A 25319-nucleotide genomic window follows, 5' to 3' on the forward strand; every position below is an offset into this window, starting at 1 on the left:
GCGCAGTGCGGAGGTGCGCGCCGAAGAAAATAACTGTTTTTAGGGGCTCCGACGGGGGTGTGTGTGGGAGGAACCCCCCACTTTACTTTATACAGATCGCGCCGCGTTGTGGGGGCATTGTGGGGAGTTTGGGGGGTTGTAACCCCCCAAATTTTACTGAAAACTCCACTTTTTCCCTAAAAACAGGGAAAAAGTTAAGTTTACAGTATAATGAGGGGGGTTACAACCCCCCAAACCACCCACAACGCCGCCGCGATCTGTATTAAGTAAAGTGGGGGGGCTCCCCAACAAAACCCCCCGTCGGAGCCCCTAAAAACTGTCATTTTCTTCGGCGCACACCTCCGTCTTGCGCTCAGTTGTTGGCGCGCGCCTTTGTCTTCCGCGGTTTTGTCTATGAACCGTTTCTATAATGGCATAATTTCGACTGTTTTGTCATTAATTTGCCAATGACATTCCTCTTTGGCTGAAAGTCAGAAAAGAGGGTACGCTACAACTCAATTTAGAAAAATTATCAGGGGTCCCTGATTTTGGCATGGCCTATCGACAAGGTCCTCTAACCAAGAAATCACCAATTTAAAAAAACAAACAAACAAAAAAACTTAGGAGTTTGATTATATAAGGATCTAGTTGTCAAAGACCAGAACACTTACTTCTTTTGCTAATTTAAGATTATTTTGCAGGATACATAAAGATAGGGTTACTATATGAGTTCAGAACAAGGAGGACGGATTGAGACATCCATGTTTTACTTCCACTGAAAGCAATGGAAGTAAAGAGGACAGATTGAGGCGTCTAGGTTTTACTTCTATTGAAAGCAATGGACGTAAAACCAGGATGACTCAATCCAGCCTCATTTTTCTGGAGCCATATGCTAGCCCTACATAAAGATCTATTTTATTGCATGGTTTTGTTACTTCAAGATTAGATTACTATAATGTCTCTATTGTGGCCTTCCAAAGTATCAGTTAGAGATTTCAATTACTGGAAGAGTTACAATTAAGCAGTGAGTTTATTTTAAACTAAAATGGCTTTTGGAGCATTACGGTTGGAGAGCTCTGTGTACTTACAAAATCTTTTGCCAGTATATGAACCTTTGAGAGGGCTAAGCTCCTCCCAACAAGGTCATCTTACTTTACCACAACATTATACTCCAGTCCACTTGTTTACAGATATTTGGGGTGATGGGCCTAAATTTATGGAATAGCATCCTTTTGTAATTACAACAGATTTAATGTTATTTAACTTTTAAAAAGAATTTGAAGGTAGTATAGTTTTAATTGTTTTTTTCAAAATCAGCACACATACAAGCTGCTCTTCGACGTTCATCTTCACACAGGCTTCAGCATGCTTTTTGTGGTTCAATTTGACTCCTTTCCAACCTAGGACCCCTGAGGAAGGCGTGTACCGAAACACGGACCGTGTTGGGTCCCGTGGTTTAATTTTAAGGTGTTGTTTTTAACCGCAATTATTTTAATAAACTTTGCCTGCATCATTGTACATGTTAATACAGTTCTCCTTGCTTTGTATAGTTTTAATTGTAACACATAATGTAAGTAAGGTATATACTATTTTGAGTGCGATGGGGAGCATGGCAGTAAGGTTTCATTCAGTATTGATATGGTTGTAAATCACCTTGAGTTGGTTAGTAAGGTGAATACTTTACATGAAATGAAACCATTTAGTTTACATTTAATGAAAGTAAAGTAACTGGTAGTGAATATGGGGAAGCCAATAAAGGAGATATGAGGATGTGTCAAAGACCCTGATAGATCAGGTAAGTGTTGAAGTTTAAAGTAAGTTGTGGGTTCAAATCCCACGCTGCTCCTTGTGACCCTGGGCAAGTCACTTAATCCTCCATTGTCCCAGGTACATTAGATAAAAGTTTGAGCCCACTGGGACAGATAGAAAAAAAATGCATGAGTACCTAAATGTAAAGCACTTAGCTTATAAGTGGTATATAAATACTAAAAAATAAATAAATGTAGGCTCACACCTCACCTTCACCGAGAGAAGCCTTGTTAGGTAAATCTCTGTTATGGCTTTTGTTCGTTCCTTCTCTTTCATGCTCCCTCTCTTCGATTTACCTTCATCCACTTCATCTGCTGGCCGTGCCAAATGCCAGATTTTATTTTCATCTTCTAATAAGGCATGTCCTGTGAAAAACGATAGTGAAAGATTACAGTGGAACAAACAAGAGGTTGACCCTTAAAAAGGCCACAAAAAAATGGAAAACTGACAAGAACAAAAAAAAATTGTGAGGAAGGAAATGTTCAAGATGCAGGCTTTAATAAAATCACAGTTTAATAATCCACATAAAAATATATCTAGGACCCAAGGATTATTAAACTGTGATTTTAATGAAGCCTTCTCCACAAGTTTTTTGTTCTTGATAGATTACCGTGGACCAGTAACCTCGGCACATGCAGTTTTCTGGGCGCTTCACTTGCTGGTTTTAATATTTTGTAATATGGATACAACACTTTACCAACACAATGCATCTGGCAAGAATGACTCCTAACACAGGCACCATTGCTGCAACACAGGATTCATTGGGCCTCGTCTCAATAAAGCTGTTGCAGTTCACCAACTTCTATCCAAGCTTGTTGCCTTTTTCCTCGTTTCTAGTTTACTTTTGTGGATAATGACCCTATCCTTCTGCTTTCATTACTTTTATTTTTCATAAGTGTGGCAGCCAGGACACAGCAAGGCAAGTGGGGCTGCCATGTTCCACCAGCAAAGGGAGATATTATACAGGATGACATAGTAACAGACTTTCACAAAAACATTGAACCCGAAAGAAAGAATATCTAGATGACTGACAATTGAAAGAATACTTTCTACAATATGATATATTGCACCTGGGGAGACTCGTATTATATATAAAAGTGCCTTAAAAAACTCCAAATAATCAATAATATAATATGTGTGAAGGTCCTCAGTATTCACTACTAAACTCGGTTCATGTGGAGCGCAAGATGTCAGCGCGCTGACAATCCAGCACCGACAATTTGGTGGAAGACAGAAGCGCGCGGGGAAAAATAATTTTTAAAGAGCTCCAACAGGAGGTTTGGGGTGGCAACCCCCCCCCCCCACTTTATTGGTTAGTGTTCGCGCTGGTGTTGGAGGGGGGTTCGGGGGGTTGGAAACCTCCATTATAGCGAAAACGGAACTTTTTCTGATTTTTTTCGGGAAAAGTTCCGTTTTCTCTATAATGTGGGGGGTTTCACCCCCCCACACCCTCCCCGCAACGGCAGCGCAAACACTAACCAATAAAGTGTGTGTGTGTGTGGGGGGTTTCCACCCCAAACCCCCAGTCGGAGCTCTTTAAAAATTATTTTTTTCCCCGCGCGCTTCTGTCTTCCGCCGAATTGTCGGCGCTGGATTGTCAGCGCACTGGCGTCTGGCGCGCGATTATCCCATCACCACTAAACACACTACTACATTTTGAGATTCAGTGTCATCGCACTCTCCTCAGCATTCCTCTTGTTATCATTCAGTGGCTGCTCCTGAAGAAGTGGATTTCATGCTCCGAAACGGAGTTCTGTAGAGCAATCCAACATTACACAAACGATGAGCATCCCACGTATTAACTACGCTCATGTACTCTGAGATAAGTACCTTTTTTTGAAGTCTTTGTGAAGTTTATACTCATATTTAGCGAAGTGGATGCAAGGGGAGTTTAGACAGGGAGTTTTTCTCCTGTTTTGAACATTGAATCATAGAATTTGCTATTATGTAATATTGCACACTTAGGGCTCCTTTTACAAAGGCACGCTAGCGGTTTAACGTGCATAATACCGCACGCTACACCGCGCAGCCGCTACCGCCTCTTGAGCAGGCGGTAGTTTTTAGGCCAGCGCAGGGGTTAGCGTGTGATGAAAAGTCACGCCTGTTAACCCTGCTACCGCGGCTTAATAAAAGGAGCCCTTAGAGTGACTCGTGAAAAATTATATTATTTTTGATTCACAGCAGTTTTGCCACTATTCACTTGTGCACATAGGTCCGAGGATGTTTCACGCTTGATTACCCTGTTGGGCGAGTACAGCTCACAACTCTAGTAACAGGGTTTTCCAGTCTTAAGATCAGTAAATACTGAGGACCTTCACACATTTTATATCATTAATTGTTTGGAGTTTTTTAAGGCACTGTTATATATAATCCGAGTCTCTCCAGGTGCAATATATCATATTGTAGAAAGTATTCTTTCAATTATAATAACAGACTTTGCACTCCAGTGTTAACACGTCCACTCCCTGCTCAGCAAACTCCAACGGGATCCCTTCTCAGTTGCCCTTTTGGTGATTTTAAATGTCCTCTGTGACTCCTCTTGAAAGGTCTGGAGACCCCAGAGCTGCAGGCTTCCAAGATAGCTATATTCTGTAAGACCTTGCTTCTCTAAGCTCTCATATGGAGGGAATCTGTTCTGTTACTGGAAGACACCCTGAGCAGATATCCAGCCAACAGTTTCAATCGAACATGCTTCTCGTTTCTCTCTGGAGGAGGATACAGACACAATGCAGTACTTACTTTCCCCTGCAAATTCCTGGTGATTCTCCTCTTGCTGCTGGTGGATGCCCATTTTTGACAGAATCAGTGTGGCCGCATCTCGCACCTTTAAGAATATACACATGCGAACACACAAATATTTTTCAGATGTGGCTTTATAATACACATTTTATATATGACAGAAACTTAAGCAACAACGGCACAAGAAACACAAAACTAAAAGCAAACTCTGAAATGACCATACAGTAAGGGCCTGATTCTCAAAACGTGCATCCCAATTGCAAGCAGCGGTAGGCATCCTATTGCTGTCTGGTAGTCAATCAGGACACACGTTTTTAGAAAAAAATTGAGCGAGATTTTAGACATCTGTAGCATGTCTACGGAAACACGTAGGGCCGCTTAAGCATGCCCAAAGCAGAGCGTGGACACGGTTTTTCGCCTGGAGGTGGCCTTGGGCGTGCTTAAGCATCCTAACACATCTCCGTAGGTGTGTGACAGACGCCTTAAATGTAGGCCTTCAAAATGGCGTCTTTTCACCAATGTAGACGCAATTCTTTTTAGGATGCCAATGCGTAATTGACATGCAATTGGTGGCTGTCTCTTAGACGTCCGCCTAGATTGGCATCCTATAGAGAATCAGGCCCTAAATGTTAACTAACTGGACCATCTTGGTAATGGAGGCAGATGGCTAATTCTGAAATCAGTGCTACCTGTAGCTCATGCAACAACACAGTCTGAAGAATGAGAAAAGACCAAGCCTGATTCTGTAAATGCAATCCCACTTAATCTCACCAGTTAAGCACAAGTTACTATCCCAGATTTAATGACAGCTATTAGAGAAGTAGTGATTTTTCCATGTGTTAAGTTGGTTTTTCAGTCATTCAAAAAAGAAAGGGATTTGAAGTATGGACTAGCAAGAGGCACGAAAAGAAGCACAAGGGGCCTTCAAGTTCCGAGCAACCACATTTCTATTTATTGATGGACCCGACATGGGCCGTGTTTTAGTGTACCCAAGGCAGGATTAATTTGTTGAGGGCCCCTAGGCACCCAATTACACTGGGCCCCCTGCCTCGCTCCACCCCACCATGCGTCCAGGCGGAAACAGGAAGCTGCATCAAACGGAAGCTTTGGGCAAGCAGCACCGCTTGCACAATTACAGTTCCCGTTGCCTTACTTACCCGCGTTGCTTGCTTGTCTTACTTTCCGTCGATGGGGGTGGGTGGGGAAGGGCGTGTTGCCGATCGGGGGGCCCATGTTGGTGATCGATGCTGGAGGGGCCCATCGCCGTTTGGAAAAAACAATGTTGATGCCCTCCTTCATGTACCTACTTGGCTTATTGGTTAATCCTGCCCTGGGCGTACCCGCCTGTGACATGTGCTGTCCATTCAGACTTTCATTTCAGTAACACTAAAGCCTTTATCCTGGTTTCATTTAACCAGCTGTTTTTTTAAAATTTTTTATTGATTTCTCTTGAGGATTGTATTGAATGACTCCTGACACAGGTGGGTACACTGAAACAAAGCCCATGTCGGGTCCATCAATAAATAGAAATTTGGTTGCTCAGAACTTGAATGCTCTTTGTGCTTCTTTTCATACCTCAAGTTGCTTTTCATATAGGAACCCCTTTTTCCAACTTATTAAAGGCAGTGAGTTCTCAAGTATTAAGCATCAGTTCACTGGATCTAAAGATCTAACTCACATTATAGTGCATCAGGGTATTGTAGCGTTTCCAACGGCCATCTCTCTGAGACGTTAAATCCAGGTCTGACAAAATCTGTGCAGTGGATCCCGGCCGCCATTCTGCAAAGCAAAGGGAAGATACAGCTGACAAAGCCCTGCTGATAAAAAGATAAATACTCCACAAGTGCTGCCTGGCCTAACTTCCCCATGAAATTTGCTTAACACTTCTTTTTACACCCACTGAAAGGCTTGTATAGTGTTAATTAGGTGTTTCCCTGCCAATGTGCTCATGAGCAGGGAGATTACACAGCGAATTCCCAAGTCTTCAGTGAATGTTAATAGCTTAAAAAAATGTAAAATCAAACATAAGCATAAAAATAGATTTGACTAGTGCATGCAGATATAGTGCAACATTACAGTTATGCAGTATGATAAAAATGTATGTGCTTGAATTTGGTCTTGTTTTATTTAGCAAATATAATTTCAAATGCAGTTTTTTCATCATACTAACACATCACATGGGTTTTAATGCATATTAAACACAACACTAAAAATCAAAAGTGAACTAAAAACACAAATGAAACTCTTCCAGCTGCACAGCTTTTCATTACAATGTTTACAGTATTTTTATTTCCAAATGATCTTCATTGCTAGCTGTTCTGCACGGAAACTGCCAAATTACAACATCCTTGGCTAGAGTTGTCAACACACACCACATCATAAGAGACAGCTGTACCCACTCCAGGATTTAACCTACTGCCCACCCATGAGATTGTCTAAGAAAAGCGAAACTAGACATCTGTGCATGTAAATAGGGCAAACCCAGGGCAGATTCAGTGGTTTCTTTAATCAGTGTTTAATGCTTTTAGCCCAAGGAATGCAATTGTGAAACCATTTTCTTACTGAGTTACCTTTTACAAAGGATCATCAATATTACATGCTGTGAGGAAAAACTGATTTTACAATCTTAACGCTAAAATATAAGGATTTATCTATCTTTCTCAAACATTCAAATTCTAATCTTATTAATAGATGCTATCAGGTAGGGAATGATTCCTTGCCAGTCCATGGCAGGAGAATAGAGATGGCAGTGCAGAAGATTATCTAGTCAGACCCCACTATCTGATTCCTTGAATGCCAGCCTCTCCCCCACCCTCATGTATGAAATAAGATCAACCTATTAGGCCATTGTGACTGACAAAACACACATCAATCCACCTACCAAGAGCGACGGTGTCAGCTTTAGGCCGCTGAGAATAAGGAAGGTTTCTGTAGACCTGGTCGATCACTTTCTCTTTTACTTGAGTTATAGTGTCACAGCTGAGTACTTTTACTGGCACCGAATCTAACCCTTCTTCCTGTACAATTACATTTACAGTCTGCAGAAGCAAAAATCATAAAGGTGTTATTTAAATAAAGCAGACAGGCAAAAAGAAGAAAACCTCACCTCAAAGTCTTAAAAAAAGGCAAGGAGTACCTGAATATACCATTACACATCAGTAAAAAGAGGTGCTGTATTTGAATGGCAAGAAGGACATCTGTTCAACCAATGATAAAGTCTTTATTGAAAGCTATTGTCTCAACATGGATCCAAGTTTTGGCATGTACTTTCACCTTTTCTGAATGCCGTAGCTTTGTCTACTCAAGAGTACCTGACTCCTGTGCATTATTACAACGAGTGTCCCCTATCTCCTACACACCGGAACTTGGATCCTTATTGGTACAATAGTTTCAATAAAGACTTTATCATTGGTTGAACAGATGTCCTTCTTGCCAATCAAATACAGCACCTCTTTTTACTGACGTGTAATGGTATATTCAGGCAGCTCAAGACTTAGGTGATTCTGTTATTTCAATCTAAACAAACCGTGCAGTTTCTTTACTGCTCCAATGAACAGAAGATAACTCTTGAAAGCTTGTCAAAGATATAATTTAGCCTAATAGATATGATGTCACCTATAACTTTTTTTTTTTTCTTTTATTGTAATGAGTGTCGCAATTCTTTGCTCTTGACACGCTTATAACTCAACATACATTTTGAGTATTTTATGTAGAATGAGAACTGATAAGGTCAGAAATAACCAAGAACAAGCTCTTCTTTCTAGCTCAGTCAATATATCTAATCTAATCTATTCTAAACCTTAGGTTTGTATACCGCATCATCTCTACATTCATAAAGCTCAACGCGAGCTTTACGAATGTAGAGATTCTTGCAGGGCCTTGAGCATCTGCGCATACTCAAGGCCTGCGAGTTCACGTTCTCTCGAGAGAGCGTGAACTCGCAGGCCTTGAGCATGTGCAGATGCTCAAGGCCCAGCAAGAAGAGGAGGCCAATCTTCGGACACCGGCACCAAAGCACAGGACATGCCGGTGCCGAGGCCCAGATGACAGTAAGAAGCGGGTTTGGGTGGGTCTGGGGGACTTCAGATTGTGGTGGGGGTGCCGAATCGCGGCGGGGGGGGGGGGGGTGCCGATCACGGGGAGTGCCGCTCGCAAATCGAGGCACGCTTGGTTTCTGAGGTGCCGATTTTGCGAATGTTTTGCTCGTCTTGCAAAACACTCGCAAACCGGTGCACTCGTAAATCGAGGTACCACTGTATATATATTTTTTAACTGTCCAAAGAACTTGCTTTGAGTTTATATCTCAATCGACCCTATACTACCCATCTTGTTCCCATCTATATATCTGTTCGTGGTCCCTCGACTACATAGTAAGCTGTACTGTAGCCAAAACATTAGCATCATATCTATGTTATTTGAGGGCTCCTTTTACTAAGGTGCGCTAGCGATTTTAGCGCATGCAGGAAATTACCGCGCGCTACGCTTCTAGAACTAACGCCAGCTCAAAGCTGGCGTTAAGGTCTCGCGTGCGCTATTCCGCGCATTAAAACCCTAGCGCACCTTCGTAAAAGGAGCCCTGAATGTTCTTCCATGTATCTATTATGGTATTGGCTTTTTATTGTACTGACATTTATCGTATTTCTATTAAAAGTGTATATTTTTGATACAGTTTCATGTTAGTCCTATTATTAGGTTTAAATCTGCCATTTCCAAGTTTAACTCACTTATTGTATTTACGCATGTTTACATTTGTTCATTTTACTACTGTTATGCTGTTACCAAAACTAAGTTTTACGTTAAACTGTACTTGCTGTACAACACCTTGGGTGAATCTCTTCATAAAGGTGGTTAATAAAGCCCAATAAATAGATTTATCATCACTGTTCCACACCATAAACCACCTTCCCCTTGATTTCTAAGGGAAATGGAACAGCCAGACGTTCCACCCTCTTGAAATTTTGGGCCATGGAGAAAGAGTTACTGCAGCAACTGAACACATCTCTCCCACCTTTATAATGCATTAATAGATTTTGTTCATTCTTGTGTGACAAAAGACAGATGGAGCTGGCATTCTGCCATGAAATCTTAACAAGAGTATAATAAGTCTTGACATTAAAAGAAAAGAAATAAAGGATTAGCATGACAGTTTTGCTAAGACAATAAAAGCTGACAAGTGCTTGCATAGTTGGGGAAGCTGCTTACCAGCGGTGTGTACTCCACGTCATCACCTAGCAGTCCTGTATCATTCAGGGTGTATTTGGCTTTTATTTGCACGGCATCCACAGGTCCCTTTTCCACCTGATGCTTGATTGCCTTGAACAGCTTGTAGAAAGGTTCACCAGCAGTATCCTGTTCTCACAGAAACACAACAGGTGGTATTAGCCAATCAACAATCACTTGGATTCAGCCTTCCTGGCTCAGTGTTTTCCCTTAGGGCAGGGGTGTCAAAGTACCTCCTCGAGGGCCCCAATCCAGTCGGGTGTTCAGGATTTCCCCAATGAATATGCATGAAATCTATTAGCATGCACTGCTTTCATTGTATGCATATTCATTGGGGAAATCCTGAACACCCGACTGCATTGGGGCCCTCGAGGAGGGACTTTGACATCCCTGCCTTAGGGCTTCCATAGGGGGAAAACTGGAGCTAACTGTGTTGCTTTTTTTCCCTAGAAACTAAACCCTCTCCCCCATTGAAGATTTATACCCTGCTAAGGTCCTCAGATTCAATATAACCCCACCTATAACCAATTACCTTAAACCTTTTTTAGTCACAGCTTTGCTTTCTTAACTTAAAGCCCATTTGTTGTGAATCTTGTCTGCACCATCTCTCAACAAGTCTTTAAACGCTAAGGAGCAGGAACCAATTATAACAACTGTATATTTATAAGCAATTTGAGCAAGTACAATAGGGGTTTGACATGCTCATGCAGTTGCTTATATATTACCCAATGCAGAGAATGACACGGGGACCGCTTTTTCCCCTTCTCCGCGGGAAATCATTTTCCTGTCCTGGCACTTTAAAATCATAAGTGTTTGAGACTTGTGCGGTTAAGGAAGAGCTTACAGGAATGGGGCAGGGACAGCAATAAAACTCGTGGGGACGAGATGAGATGGGGAAATTGAGTTCCTGCAGGGACGGAGACAAAGTTTCCCCCGTGTCATTGTCTAATTCAGGGTATACATGCATAAAAGCAGGCAAGCACTTTTACATGATATGAATGGGCATACCTACGAGCAGAGATGGGCCAGAGAGGGCACACGTGTATTTTATGAAATACATCCATTTGTGCCAATTCCTACTGACACAAACATGTACAGGCACTTCTTTGTGTGAGAGTTTTTGGGTAGACTTCTTTAGAAAGCCTAGATACCTTTTTTTTTATACAATGACCTTTTAGGTCAATTGCCGGATTCTAAAGATTAAGGGAAGCCAATATTGTACAGAGAGTAAAGGGGTGAAGTGGTCTAGGTATCTCACATTATAAATCAGTCTCAATGCTTTCTCAATGCCAGATTTTAATGTTCTATACAAAATGGGGATGAAAATAATACATCAATAACACATTCCAGAAAGCCAGGGGTTAAAATGGTTTCCCTCAGGTTAGAGCTGCTTACTAATGAAATGCATCAAAATTAAAAGGGACCTCAGAGTCTGTAGCCGACTCACATCAATATGTTAACTTTCACACTGCTGCCCTTTCACAGCCCAGACTTAGAAGCACTGGTCCCATAGGCCTACCAGCTCATTTTTATTCAATGTTAACCCTTTGTTTTCTGGATTGTCTCATGTGGCACATAAATTGACTTGGCTTTCCCCCCTCCCCCCAAACCATAAATACCCCAATTAATTCTTGGACTGCTGTTAGTGTTTTCACATTTCTTTGAACGGTAATCTAACCCTAATGGCACTATGACTATTAATCATTTTGAAAGACTGAACTACTCCCCAGTGCTTTTAACTATATGGTTGCAATTACAGAATTTATAACTAGCAGCTAGATCTCTCAGGCAGACTGCAAGAACAATGATGACTAGAAGTCCTGGGAGAGAGAGTGGGGTGGGGGGGGGGGGGAGGAGAGAGATGCACACATAAGCAGGGTCTGTCTACCAGGCCACACAAGGGACCTAGGAGGCTGTATGTCTGGGCAGCAACTTTGTGGTTAGACATGCGAAGGAGAAACACTGGATGTTAAATAAACACAGGATCTGTATGCTCATTTACCAAAGATGATAATGCACTAATTAGAAAGACTATAAACCCTGTCTGGGATAAGAGGTGACATTTTATTTATAGGTAATAAATAGAAATAAAACAAACTAAAAAAAAAAAAAGACAATAAGATGATACCCTTTTTTTAATTGGATTCGCACCACATTTTTGAGGCAATTCTATCCTTTCGAGACCAATGGCATAACCAGACAGCCAAGTTTAGGCAAGCCTCAGTCCAAAGTGGGTGGACATCACTCTCCCTCCCTTCCCATCCCCTCCAGAAGATTCTTTCTCTCCCTCCCTTCCCGCTTCCTCAGCTTGCATACCTTTTCTTCACGTTGCCGGCAGTGGTTCCTACACTGCTGGAGGCTGACCCAGAAGCCTTCCGACACAAAATGACAGAATCGCTGCTGTGACCTGAAGAAAAGGTATGTGGGCTGGAGGGGGTGGAAAGGGAAGGGAAGGCTTCCAGGTCAGCTGCCAGCAGCATATGATACCCACTGCTGATGGCCTGTAGCTGCTGGGTGGATGGGCCTGAGCCCAAACTGGGCGGGCAAGGCCTGTCTAGGCCCACCTCTGGCTATGCCCCTGATACATCCAAATATACATGGGTTCTGGCTGTTATACATACTTGGGGTCTCAAGAGGATAAGTGGGCACCTCCATTCAGGTGCCCTAATATGTGGTGAAAGCAGATTCTATAATTGCATCTGGGCACCTGGGTTCTATTTTAGAACACTAGTCTAACCTGGCATCAGCATGCTTAACATTTATGTGCCCAGCATTATGTCAGCCATAAATCTGGTGTAACTGCATCTGCATAAAAGTGGAAAGGAAGTGCATAATTCACAGCATTCTTAATGTTGCATGCCTGAGTGATAGCTCTGCACACAATCCTCCCCCATGCTCCACCCCCTTGCACTTAAACACTAAGGACTGGATTCTCTAAACCAGTGTGTCTCAAACTTTCTCGAGCCGGGGCACACTAAAGGTAGTGGCCATGGCTCAAGGCACCCGGAATTACGTGGACGTCACCGTGATGACATCATGCGCATGCATGCACAGTGGCCCTCCAAACGGGCCCTGAGATACCAGTAGGGGGGTGCCAGCAGGGAAGAGGGCTGGAGAAAAGGAGAGGTGCTGGCATCGGCTGATTGCCTACAGCAGTGTTTCTCAACTACTTCAAGCTAAGTACCCCCTAAGTCTAACAAATATCAACTGAGTACCCCAACCACAGACCTCCCAAACTCCTCCCTAGGCCCACCCAAGCTCTGTCCCAGATCCCACTCCCTTTACTAATTGTAATGCAATTTTTTCCATGCATTTTTCATATATGCACAATATACACAGCAGATATAAATTCTCAAAACTGACACATTTCAATCACTACATTGAAAAAAAAAAATAATTTTCCCTACCTTTGTTGTCTGGTGACTTTTCTGTGCTTTTAACTATGTTTCCAGTGCCTTTTTAACATGCAATTTTTCTGCTTTCTTCTCAAAATCTACTTTTCCATGTCTTCCCTTTCCATCTTTCTCTCCTTCCCTCCCCCACAATCTTTCCTTCCTTGTACTTCTACACCAGGGCCCCCCCCCCCCGAAGGCCTGCATGTTCCCCCTTCTCTCTAGAATCCCCCCCTGGCTTCCCGGTCTCACCTTTAAAGCTAATTACAGCAGCCTGCAGAGGATCGCCGGTGCTGTAGCGAACCTAGCAGGCTGCCGTCAGCCTCTGCAGCACGTTCCCTCTACCACAGTCAGTTATCCTTGGCCAGCTTGTATAGAAATTCCCCTCGTTTTCCTTTCCCTTCTCCTTTTATCTTTCAATTATTGTATTTCCCTCTTTGCTCCCATTCTTTGTTCCTTATTTTCAGCCCCTTCTGTTCTTTCCTCTTTATACCCATTAATTAGCATTAATGTACACCTCCTAGACATTCCTCGATAGGCAGTATATCAAGCACTAAATAAACTTGAAACTTTTCTGAAAATTTAATAGCATTAGGTGCCTAAATTTATGCTCAAAACTTCACTTCATTTTAAGGTTTAGGAGCATAAAAAGTAGGTGGCAACAGGAGCGGATTTAGGGCAGAGTAAAGAAGTCAGGAGGTTAGCACTGATTTTCAGTACTAGGTTCAAAAATCTAAGCAAAAGAATACCTGGCCTAAATTTATAAGCATACATTTTAAGCTCCTAAATTAGGATGAATTTTCAGTTGAAACATCAGGCTCGATCAAGCAAATAGGGCATAAATTTAGGGCCCCAAGCCCATTGTAGAAGGAGGGGGGGGGTCAAGGGTCTTTTGGACTAGCAAACTACCTCCCCCCCTTTTATGAAGCCAAGTTAGGCTTTTTTAAATTGCTGGCTGCGGCAGTATTAGCTCTGATGCTCATAGAAATTCAATGAGCGTCGGAGCTAACACCGTTGTGGATGGCGATTAAAAAAAGCCTAATGCGGCTTCATAAAACGACCCCTAAGATACAGGAATCAAAAAATGTTCAGCTGCTAGCCATATAAATTATGGATAACAGTTATAAATGATATGGATACTATAACCATTTCAAAATTATAATTAAATATTCAACTGATTGACACACATATAAGCAGGCTGAATAGAAGTGTAACTTTATACAGATATCAATATTAAGTTATGTCTTGCTGTTGGCTGAATATTAAGCTTACCTTTATGAAGTGCCCAAAGGTAAGATAACGCACTAGGGGGGGGGGTCTTTTACTAAAGCACGCTAGCCGATTTAGCGCACGCTAAATGTTAATGTGTCCAAATGGGCATGTTAGCATTTAGCGTGCGCTAAAGACCCCCTAGGTCCTTGATCTTCATTTCCAGTCCTCAAAGGCCATAAATGGATCACGTTTTCAGGATATCCCTAATGAATATGCAATGGAGGTTGTGGGCATGTGGCTCTCTTTCACGCATATTCATTAAGAATATCCTAAAAATCGGTGTTCCCTTGGGTTGGGAATGAAGACCAAAATACTTGAGATCTTGTAGAGCCCCATTTTTCTATAGTTCTATAAATATCTGACACAAATGCAGAAATAAAGACTTACCTTAAGATACTGGTACAAACAGATTGACATCCAATTGGAAAGCATCCGCTCCACAACAGTTTCTGACCTAAACACACACAAAATAGGATTATAGTGACATTACTGGAGTAGTGTTATGAGAGACCGAGTATATGTGCTCAAGTAGGCACTCACAACATTAGAACAGTGTATAAATACAGGTCGATATTACATAATATAAAAATGTACAACAGTAGCTTAGGAGTTCTATGCGGTTTACAAAAGAAAATTGAAACAGTGATAATAAAAACAAATGACCTAGAAATTACAAAAATTTCTTAAGTAGGTTTTCAATAATTTCCTGAACTGCTGGTAAGAGGCAGAGCTAACTAACAGATTTACAAATGCTTTATCACAAGAAGCTGTCTGAAAAGATAGGAGTCATTGAAAATAGCTCTTGAATAAACGACCCTTTACTGATGGAAAAGCAAACAAATTACAATTACATCTTGGGTGTTGTGAATTAATGAATAAAAAATGATCCACAAGATAATCAGGTCCTAAACTATGTAAAACTTTAGAGCATACAGTATACAACCAAACATAAATCTGACTCTGGCCTCGACTAGTAACCAATGTAGTCTTTGGTAATAAGGTGTGACATGATCTGATTTTTTGGGATTGAAAATTAATCGGCCTGCTGTGTTATGTATGATGCGGAGCCTATGAAGATTTTTCTAATAACCCGCTAAGTAAACTATATTACAGTAATCGAAAATACTTAGAATTAATGACTGTACTAACAGTCTAAAAGAAGAAACATCAAAATATGGTCTAATAGTCCGTAATTTCCACAACATATAGAAACTTTTCCTTACTAAATTCATTGCAAGATTTTGATCTAAAATAACCCCTAGAATTCTAATAGCAGGATTAATCGAGTACAAAATTCCATTCAGATTTATACTCGTCTCTATTTCTTTCTTCTAGCAAGGAGTAGCATAGAAGAATTTTGGTTTTTCTATATTGAGTTTTAACTTAAATTTGCTCATCCATAATTATACATGAGGTGCTGGGCCCTATCCAGATGGGAAGACATTGGCTAATGTTTTAGTCCAGTGTTGCCAAAGGCTTACTAAAATAACAGAATGCTGAATAGCATCCCCACTGGGCTCTGTTGGATAACGTCACCCAAATGTGAGAAACAACATTTTGCTTGTCCTCAGAGAACTGGGTCTTTGGCGGTGTCTGGAAATTATGAGGGTACAGAGAAACTGGGCCTCTTCTCCCTTGAAAAGAGGAGACTGAGAGGGGACCATGATTGAAACCTTCAAGATAATGAAGGGAATAGATTTAGTAGATAAAGACAGGTTGTTCACCCTCTCCAAGGTAATGAGAAGGCACTCTCTAAAGTTGAAAGGGGATAGATTCCGTACAAACGTAAGGAAGTTCTTTTTCACCCAGAGTGGTGGAAAACTGGAACACTCTTCCGGAGAGTGTCGTAGGGGAAAACACCATCCAGGAATTCAAGACAAAGTTAGACAAGTTCCTGGGAACTAGAACGTACGCAGATAGGGCTGGTCTCGGTTAGGGCGCTGGTATTTGACCTGGGGGCCACTGCGGGAGCGGACTGCTGGGCACGATAGACCACTGGTCTGACCCAGCAGTGACAGTTCTTATGTTCTTATGTACAGCCAATATTCCATGCTGCGCCCACATACTTAACTGGGCAATATTAGAACTTTCATTATGTGCAGTTCTACATTCCTGGTTAGTTATGCAGGCACCTACGATAGTCAGTGCCGATGCATGCATAACTATTGGCTTCTCCTGAACTCTGGCCTGGACCACCTCAGTAATAGCCAGCAAGTGCTGCAGTGGACGCATCAGATTTTCAGCGGCACTGAAAGTCCAGGGGCCCACTGACTGTGATTTAATCGGGCAGGAGTCTCTCCTGCCCGGTTAAATTATTCTGAATATTGAGCTTATAATATGTACATGTGACAGTGGGTGGAAAATAGAGGGGGTAATTTACCAAGAGCGTACCTATATAGAAACACTCAGGGGCCAATTCTATAGTTGGTGTCTAGAAAAATAGGGCCAGCTAGGTGTCAATCATACTTAGGTGCCATTTCCAGAATCGCAGCTAGTGACGCCTATGTAAAAAACTTAGGTGCCTGAAATGTAGGCCAGGGTTTTAAGGGCCTAAATTTCAGGCACCTAAGGTTTTAGAGAATTGCACTTGGCGGCGCCTAAATCATGTTCCACCCTTAGAAACGCCCACTTAAGTGTTAGGCGCTGCTAAATGCCACGTGATAGGCGCTTATCTTTTATAGAATCAGATAGGTGCCTGTCCCCCAATTAAATTATTTTTTCCCCATTAAGGCTAGTAAGGGTATAGTATTCCTGGGGGTAGACAATGGATGAACTGAAGGTGAGATTAGATGACTGAAAAGTAATGAGACTGCCTCTGTTTTTATTTCCAAGAAGTAGATGTGGCAATGCTGTGCTGGTTTTTGTGAAGCTCATACATTGACATTTCTGAACCTGCAATTGGACTGCTGTAGTCTTCATCGCTGGGTCAAAGCGAGAGGAAGACCTTCATGTTTTGTCACAGCAGATGAGAGTCTGTGAGCGCATGCAAGAGGTGTGTGATTGAATTTTGTGTTACACTTGGAAAGAGTAGTAATAAAACTCTTGAAATGTTAAGGCAACACACTTCAAAGCGGGTAACATGCGAGTGACTGATGAAGTGCATTCTGGGAGGCCATCCACCGCAAAACAGTGAAGTCGCAATCAGTCTACTGTATGTCTTTGAATCACTTTTGAAACACTGCAAAAATGTATTAATGTGAAGGATGCTACTTTGGAAAAGAAAAATGTTCAGATCCTGTGGTGTCATCTGATTCTGAATTAAAAAAACAGGTGTCGTTACCTTTCAATCAGCCCTCAGGTATGCATATGTGTTGATTTCTACTGGTGCACACATTCACAAAGTTACTCCTGCCTTTATCCTCATTAAAGTGAATGTCAAGGTCATGGGTTTTGAAACATCTCACCACCAGTTCTACTCCACAGCATGAGCACATGGAAGAGCAAATTAAATTCATTAGACAGGCCCCACAGGTTCCCCCTCCCCCCAGTTCTTGCAACAATCAGGAAGGGGGACCAGTAGAAGCCTGTAGATGAGGCAAAGGATAACCATCAGGTGCAGTGGAGTTTCCATGACTATTCTTTATTAGCAGAAAAAAATAAACAACTTAGCATCTCTTATAAACATAGGTTTAGTGAATTCAAAAAATTCAAGGCTACAGCTCAATTACTAACATCTTAATTACTGAAAAGAAAATTCATGAATGTCCATGGAGAATGCAAAATGATGTTATGAAACATTAGCCAAGGGCTAATAATAGCTAATGGTACATTTACCTCCTGAGCATTAGCTTTGGGTTTTTGGCCACATATTGCTCCATCAGCTCCAAGAACAATGCTCGCATAATATCTGTATAGTATTCCAGCTTTCCATGCAGAGCCACTGTCAACAGAGATGCAAAGTAGACTTTGGCCCTGGCATTGAAATCTTTTTGATTTTCAAGGGTATGAATAAACTAAAAATGAAACAGATACAACACTCAGAAGAAATGCTTTATTATAAGCTGCTGAAGAATTTGACATTTCTAATGAAAAGCATGAAGTTACCAAACAATTGCATGAAATTTCAAAACTAAACAAACTACATGTTTTATGAGAAGGCAACACTTTACATTTTAAAAACCCTCCAAAACTTTTGTTTCTAAATTTTTGAGAAAGGGAACTAATTAGAAGGCATCCAGTGTACCACAAAGTGTGTTAAAGCAGAAATATTTATTTGATCAAACCCCTCATTCCTCTCCACACAAAGTAATTTTATAATAGGAGTGCCCACTAGGGCATTGGTTAACACCTACTGCATGCCCACTTCAAGAAAAATAGGTGTCTACATTTCTTTTTAGAAACATGACTGCAGATAAAGGCCAAATGGCCCAACCAGTCTGCCCATCTACAATATCTGCTATTTCCTCCTCTCCCTAAAATATCCCACATACCTGTCCCTTGCTATCTTGAATTCAGATACAATCTTCATTTCCACCACCTCCATCAATAATCTTACACAAAATCTGAGATGGGAGTCATAAAATATCCTCTGCTACTAGGCAGATGTGATATGGGAAAGTCTCTCTCGAGAAACCATGAACAAGCAGCAAGAGGTTTGGCCATTATCTTCATTTGGACTAAACTTTTATATAGTAAATGCATTAGCACCTCCTAAAAATGTATGAAATACATTGTCATATGCCTTTTTGCTTTCAAATTTTTATTCTGCGAGTTTTATTTTAACTTCGATGTATTTTTTTAATCTTCCCCCTCCCCAGCACCTTCTGTATCAATTTTTGTCTTTACTGTTGTCCTTGTCTTGTCCACATATTACCCTATTTTATTTTTATTATTTTAAACACTTATTTTAGCATTGTAAATCAATCAGATACTTGTCGATGGTCAGTATATCAAACCGCAAATAAACTTAGAAAATTGGAACTTATGAGGCCAGTGGTCAATGATTTAGTAACTCATAATGAGACATATGATTCATGTAAACCACTACTCAAGATGTTCTGGAAGTTTTTTTTGGTCATTTGCACATAGGATCTCTATTGTAGACGAAAGGATAGTAGAAGATATGGATTGTCTTCATCTGCCATCATTTTCTGTTTCCATGCCCACTGTGTTGCCAATAGGGCGATAGACCTTAATATTCCGCTACCTGGTGCTTCATTTATTCAATCCTCTCCCTTAGTCTAACCATTGCAGCAACAGTATTCACAGTGGCATAGTAAGGGTGGGAGGTGCCCGGGGTGGTGGCGCTCTCTTGATCCCTCTTCTCCACCTCACTCCTTCCGCATCCCCCCTGTTCCTTCTCACCTCCCATTCCACACTTGTGCTCTCCCTCCCCCACCGTACCTCTAAATCATCACCAGGGCAAGTGGCTTTGGCAGCATGCGCCTCGTGCCAGCATTGGATTTCCTCCGATGTCACTTCCTGGCCCCATGATCCGGAAGTGATTTAGAGGGGAACCAGGCTGGCGCGAGCAACAGGCAGAAGTTGCTCACGCTAGCGAAGATAATACAGAGGTATGGGGTGGGGGAAGAGATGGTGCGAGCGTGGTGGGGCAGAAAGGTGCCAGCGCTCCCACTGACTCGCGCCCAGGGAGGTCCAAACCCTCTTTCCTATGCCACTGAAGGGCAAATTCTATAAGAAGCGCTCAAAAGATAGGCGCCTATATAGGCACTGTTCAGCATGGGTGCTGTTTAGCATTGGGTGCTGTTTAGTGAATCACGCTGAGCGGCACCTATTTGGACACCTATTTTGGAGGTGCCCATTAAATAGGCCACCTCTAGGCACACTTAAAAGTTAGGCGCCTAGCTGAGCGCTTAAGCACGCTTAAGAGCAGCAATTTTGTAATAAGGCGCCTAACACATAGTCACGCCCAACATGCATAGCGCCTATTTTTTTGAAGGCCGCCTAAATTTTTAAGGTGCCTTGTTACAGAATCGCACTTACTTGATAGGCGCCTATGTTTCAGTCAGTGCTGATTAAAAAGCCTAACTGAGCTTGTTATTCAATTTAGATAGGCGCCTATCTACGTAGGCGCCTCCAAAATAGGTGCCTAACTTTAGGCGCTGGTTACAGAATTTGGGCCCGATTACTCAGATGTATGGTTCACAGATCTCTCGATTAGCCATTAGTGTCAGTTTTGTGTAATTGCTTAGGGAAATCTCTTTTCTTTAAAATCACTGAGCTTTGTAATAACCTTCCTACCCAGCTGCGGAATCTGGGCTCCTTCCAATTATTCCTAAAACATCTGAAAACTTGGCTATTCTCAAAAATGTAAATTTTGCTGCTCTCTTCCTATTCACTAATTCTCGTTATGTATTTTTCCTTATTTTAAGGTTCATGTAAACCGTGCCGAGCTCTATCTTTATAGAGAGGATGCGGTATATAAGCTTAAGGTTTAGTTTAGTTTAGATTCTCCCAGCAGGCAGTGAATGTTGCCTCTGGCCCATTCCCAGCCCAAACCTGTCTTAAGAGTAAAAGCAGATAAGTTCAAGAATCCAAGTTCCCTATGTAGCTGCACTGAGCATAGTGGGCCATTCAGCTGGCCCAGGTTGCAACTTTCTTTCATATTATATCTGGTGTGCCGAAGCAGTAAACGAGCAGACTCTGAAGGCCAGGTTTTGCACGTTAATGCAGCTGAGTCTACACAAAGTACATCCAGTAACGGGCACGAGAGTGAATTGAATTGTCTGAGGTATCACATTTTCACTACACTAAGTGGTCCACAGAGATCCTGAAAAAAGGGTTTTCAGGGATTCATGTGCACATATACTATAAATGTTTCAGAACTTAGGACCCCTTAATTCTACTGCATGTTATTTAAAACCCTATATGGAGACAACCCATCCTACCTAAACAACCGCCTCATCCAAGCAACCTCAACCAGACACAGAAAAACGCACTCCCCATTCATTCCCCCCCCCGATCAAAGAAGTAAAACGGACAAAACCATACGATGGCCTCCTAGCCACTCAAGCCGCAAAACTAGATAACCAGATCTCTAACCTACTGATAACCACCCCAGACTACAAAATATTCAGAAAATAATTAAAAACCATACTCTTCAAGAAATTCCTGAAACAATCCTGAGAAATGATCCACTCTTTACAACTCTTGAAAGGACAAATGTTCTTCCATTGTACAACCTGAAAAACGACAAAATGATCTTCCTTAGTTTCCCTTTCTTCATAAATTTCTTTCTACCTACTCCTCTCCACTTTTTACCATTCAAATACTGACAAATGTTCTACTCTTTTACAACTCTTAAAATGACAAATGATCTACTCTTTACAACTCTAGAAATGACAAATGTTCTTCCATTGTAACCCCCATTCATAAATCTTTTGTAATCCGCCTTGAACCGCAAGGTAATGGCGGAATAGAAATCTCTAATGTAATGTAATGTAATAAAATCTGTTAATTTACATATGGTATCCTCTTTAATATCTCATCTGCCATGTGGATTTTTGCATGACACAAAGATATACAGTACAAGCATTTTGGCACTGTACATCAATGCTTTACATAAAACAGATTGCACCAACAAACAGATGTGTGTCCAGAAAGGGAAGACAGCATGGTATGCAGTGATTGGGAAACACAGATATGATTCAGATTCCGACAGTTACCGTTATAAGGAATGACTTGCTGTTAAGCAGGTTGGAGAACTGATACAGAGCTTGCTCCACCGTTTGCCTCCTGTTCTCGGGTATGTCCAATTTTCCTGTGATCATCACATCCTTCTCACCATCCTTCGATGGTAAAAAGAAAACCCGGTCCGTGTAGGTCTTATAATCCAAGAAGGGGATGCAGGATTCGTTGGCCTCATTTGTGTGGTCTTCCATCTCTATCATCAAATCTACAACATTCCATATTGGTATGTTAGGGGTACCTTCAGAAGTGCATTGTCACATGACATCTTACTTTCAATATTCAGTGTATTACTGAGGAAAGTTTCAAGTTTATTTAAAATTTTTTATACCGCTTAATCAAACTTCTAGGCGGTGTACAAAAAAAATACCATAAAAACAAATTAAAGATTAGAGATACTAAACAATACCAAAGTATATTAGTAGAACACATGTGACACATAGACTTACTTCAAACAAATGGGAAAAAGAGGGCAAGAACTACAATCTTTGGAGAAAAGAGCACAAAAAAAGGAAAAACACAATAGGTGAGGGTAAAAACTACAAAGCTTTGTTTTAGTCCTTAAAAGGACAGTTATTGTACAAAAGCATCCTGAAACAAGAATGTTTTTAACTTGGATTTAAATTGATTTAATGTGGATTCGATTCGTAAATGATTGGGCAACGAATTCCAGAGAGAGGGTGCAGTGACGGCGAAATTATTAGATCTCAAAGTGTTGATTGACTTGAAAGATGGTACAAGGAAGTTCTGTGACATAGAACGAAGCGATTTAGAAGGACTATAAGGTATTAAGAGTCTGTCAATGAACTCTGGTTGATTGCTCGAGCATATTTTAAAGGTTAAAAGTAGGATTTTGTAGCTGATTCTATGTTCAATGGGAAACCAAGACAAGACAAAATGCCCCATTTTAAAATGGACTTAAGTTCTTGAAGTTGGTAGGGAAGGGGTTAAACCAAAAATATATACAATGATTCTATTTTAATTGTGTGTGGTCTTATTTTACTTGATTGTTCTTTGTTTTATATTGTACATTTTTTTTGTGCCCTGCTCAGAACTGTAGATGAATCAAGTTAGAAATTCTTTTTAATGAAATGAACTCTGACCCAGTACTTTTCTTGATCTTTAGTCCAATGCTCTAACTTACAAGCCACTCTTCCTCCTTGTATAGCATGAATTCAGCTCCCTGAATGTTAAGGAATTATGGTTCATCAGGCTAAAATTGTGACTTTTCAGGATATCATCAATCAATAGCAGACCAAATGAGTATATTGAGCAAAAAGAAATTTAATGTCACATGTGCCTGACATGGCCACATTTCACCCAAGGGCTGCGACAGAGGCAAAAAGTCCTGCTGCAATACTCCTTCAACCATTTATCTGCCTCTCTTTCGTCCTATCATCAATATACCCGAGATATATTTGCATGTGAAGGAGGCAGTACATACCAATCTCTCTTTTGCATATATTTTGCAGATATCTTGCAAATCTGACTGGATGTGGGTCTCCAAGATAGATTTTGGAACCACCAAGCTAGGCTATCATTGCTTGAAGTATTCCTTTTGAGTTTGGTGAGGGATTATGTACGAATTAATTACATAAATGCATTGTGGAAGGAAGAGCTTATCGGAGCAAATGCTAATAAAATGGTTGCTGGTCTTTATCATAAGGCGTATGGGGACAGACTTAAAGATCTCCTTGGAGGAAAGGCAGGAGATGGGAGATATGATAGAGACATTTAAATGTCATGGCATAGCATAAATGTGCATGAGGCAAATCTTTCATTTGAAAATAAATTCTGGAATGAGAAGGCATAGAATGAAGTTAAGAAGCGATAGGCTCAGGAGCAATTTAAGGAAATACTTTTTTACAGAAAGGGTGGTAGATGAGTAGAGTGGTTTCCTAGTAGAGGTGGTGGAGACAAAAACTGTTTGAATTCAAGAAGGCATGGAACTGGCACGTGGGATCTCTTAGGTAGAGATGGAGATAGTGGATGCTGTGGATAGGCAGACTGGATAGGCCATTTGGCTTTTATCTGACATCATGTTTCTATTATTGAAATTTCATTTTAAATAAAAGATGTCTTTGGTTCTGTACTCAAAATCTATGGCATCTATATTGTCTTATAAAGAAAGAAAACTTACAAACTTTCTTTTTTCTAATCAGTAAGGCAGATTATACGAACATTTGTATCCATCGCAGAACCACTTAAATACAACAGAAAAACAGTAGCTTGGGATCTATACATTAAATATTTCTCCAAGTCAAGGTATGGGCAGATGAGTTTGCAGAGTAGGATTCATAAAGCTGGTAATTGGTGGAAAGTGGTTTATTGAGCTTAGTCCTAGAGCTGTCAATTTTCCTAGAATAAGACTGCATATGGGAAAAATTTCTTATATAACGCAGATTTACAACTCTAAGCAGTTTACAACATATAAACATAGAATAGATATAACATTAAAACATACAACTCTTCAAGACATACAGTATTCAAAAACCTGAATGTCTAAAATTTCTGTTTTAATTCATAAAAATGCCTGAGAAAACAAATGTGGTTTTAAAAAGTTTTCTAAATGGACTCAAAGTACACATGTCTACTTCTAAGAGATCTCTACAGATTAAAGAGGAAAATAAAGTAGCAGTGCCTGATTTGAGACAATGTACAGCATTCTTTTACCATTAATGGTTCTTTTTCGAAAGCTGGGCCACAATTATAGAATATTCTTCCGAGTACACTACAAGGTTGCATAACTTTTCAGCAGTTTAAGAAACATTTAAAAACATATCTGTTCGTAAAGGCCTTTCTGATTACCTAGAATTTTATTTTGGGCCATGTTGATGTGTATTTTTATGTTTGGTCTATTTTATTGTGTATGTGGAGTTGTTGTAAGCCACAGGTGGCCTATATATGAAGTAACTAAATAAAAAAAATACCTGTGAACTCCTTCTTGCAGCGATCTCTTACACTCTCCTCCAAACCTTCTAGCTGTGACTTAATTTTTTCATATTCCCGCTCTGCCTGCTGGCTTTTTCGCCTTTGGGAAGTAAAACCAAAATTCTATGAGAACTTGCACATAGGGAGGACGATGTTTAAAGGCATTTACTCAGAAATAAGCCTGGACTAAAAAAGGGTCCTTCCAATATAGTTAACAGTATGTATGGCTTCCACAGTATGTGGACTTTTAGCTGGTTTAGAGAGGGGCGCTCCTAACGACATACAGGTACAGGGAGAAGGGGGCAACCGGTCTGTGTACATGGGTTTACC

At 41.0% G+C, this 25319-nt stretch overlaps 1 protein-coding gene across 3 annotated transcripts in view; it reads right to left on the minus strand.

Annotated features, from left to right (window-relative positions):
* The window catches only part of PLXNB2 (plexin B2), a 621264-nt gene that overhangs the window by 36733 nt on the left and 559212 nt on the right, over positions 1-25319 (minus strand). For all 3 annotated transcript variants that reach the window (XM_033959733.1, XM_033959732.1, XM_033959731.1), the window contains 9 exons: positions 24989-25089; positions 22037-22266; positions 18186-18364; positions 14799-14865; positions 9730-9876; positions 7409-7565; positions 6206-6306; positions 4528-4612; positions 1999-2153 (listed from right to left, as the gene is read on the minus strand). In XM_033959733.1, the coding sequence (XP_033815624.1) occupies positions 1999-2153; positions 4528-4612; positions 6206-6306; positions 7409-7565; positions 9730-9876; positions 14799-14865; positions 18186-18364; positions 22037-22266; positions 24989-25089 (1222 nt within the window). The remainder of the gene's footprint in view (positions 1-1998; positions 2154-4527; positions 4613-6205; positions 6307-7408; positions 7566-9729; positions 9877-14798; positions 14866-18185; positions 18365-22036; positions 22267-24988; positions 25090-25319) is intronic.

The sequence above is a fragment of the Geotrypetes seraphini genome, chromosome 9, assembly GCF_902459505.1.
Source record: "Geotrypetes seraphini chromosome 9, aGeoSer1.1, whole genome shotgun sequence".
In the NCBI taxonomy this organism is placed as follows: domain Eukaryota; kingdom Metazoa; phylum Chordata; class Amphibia; order Gymnophiona; family Dermophiidae; genus Geotrypetes; species Geotrypetes seraphini.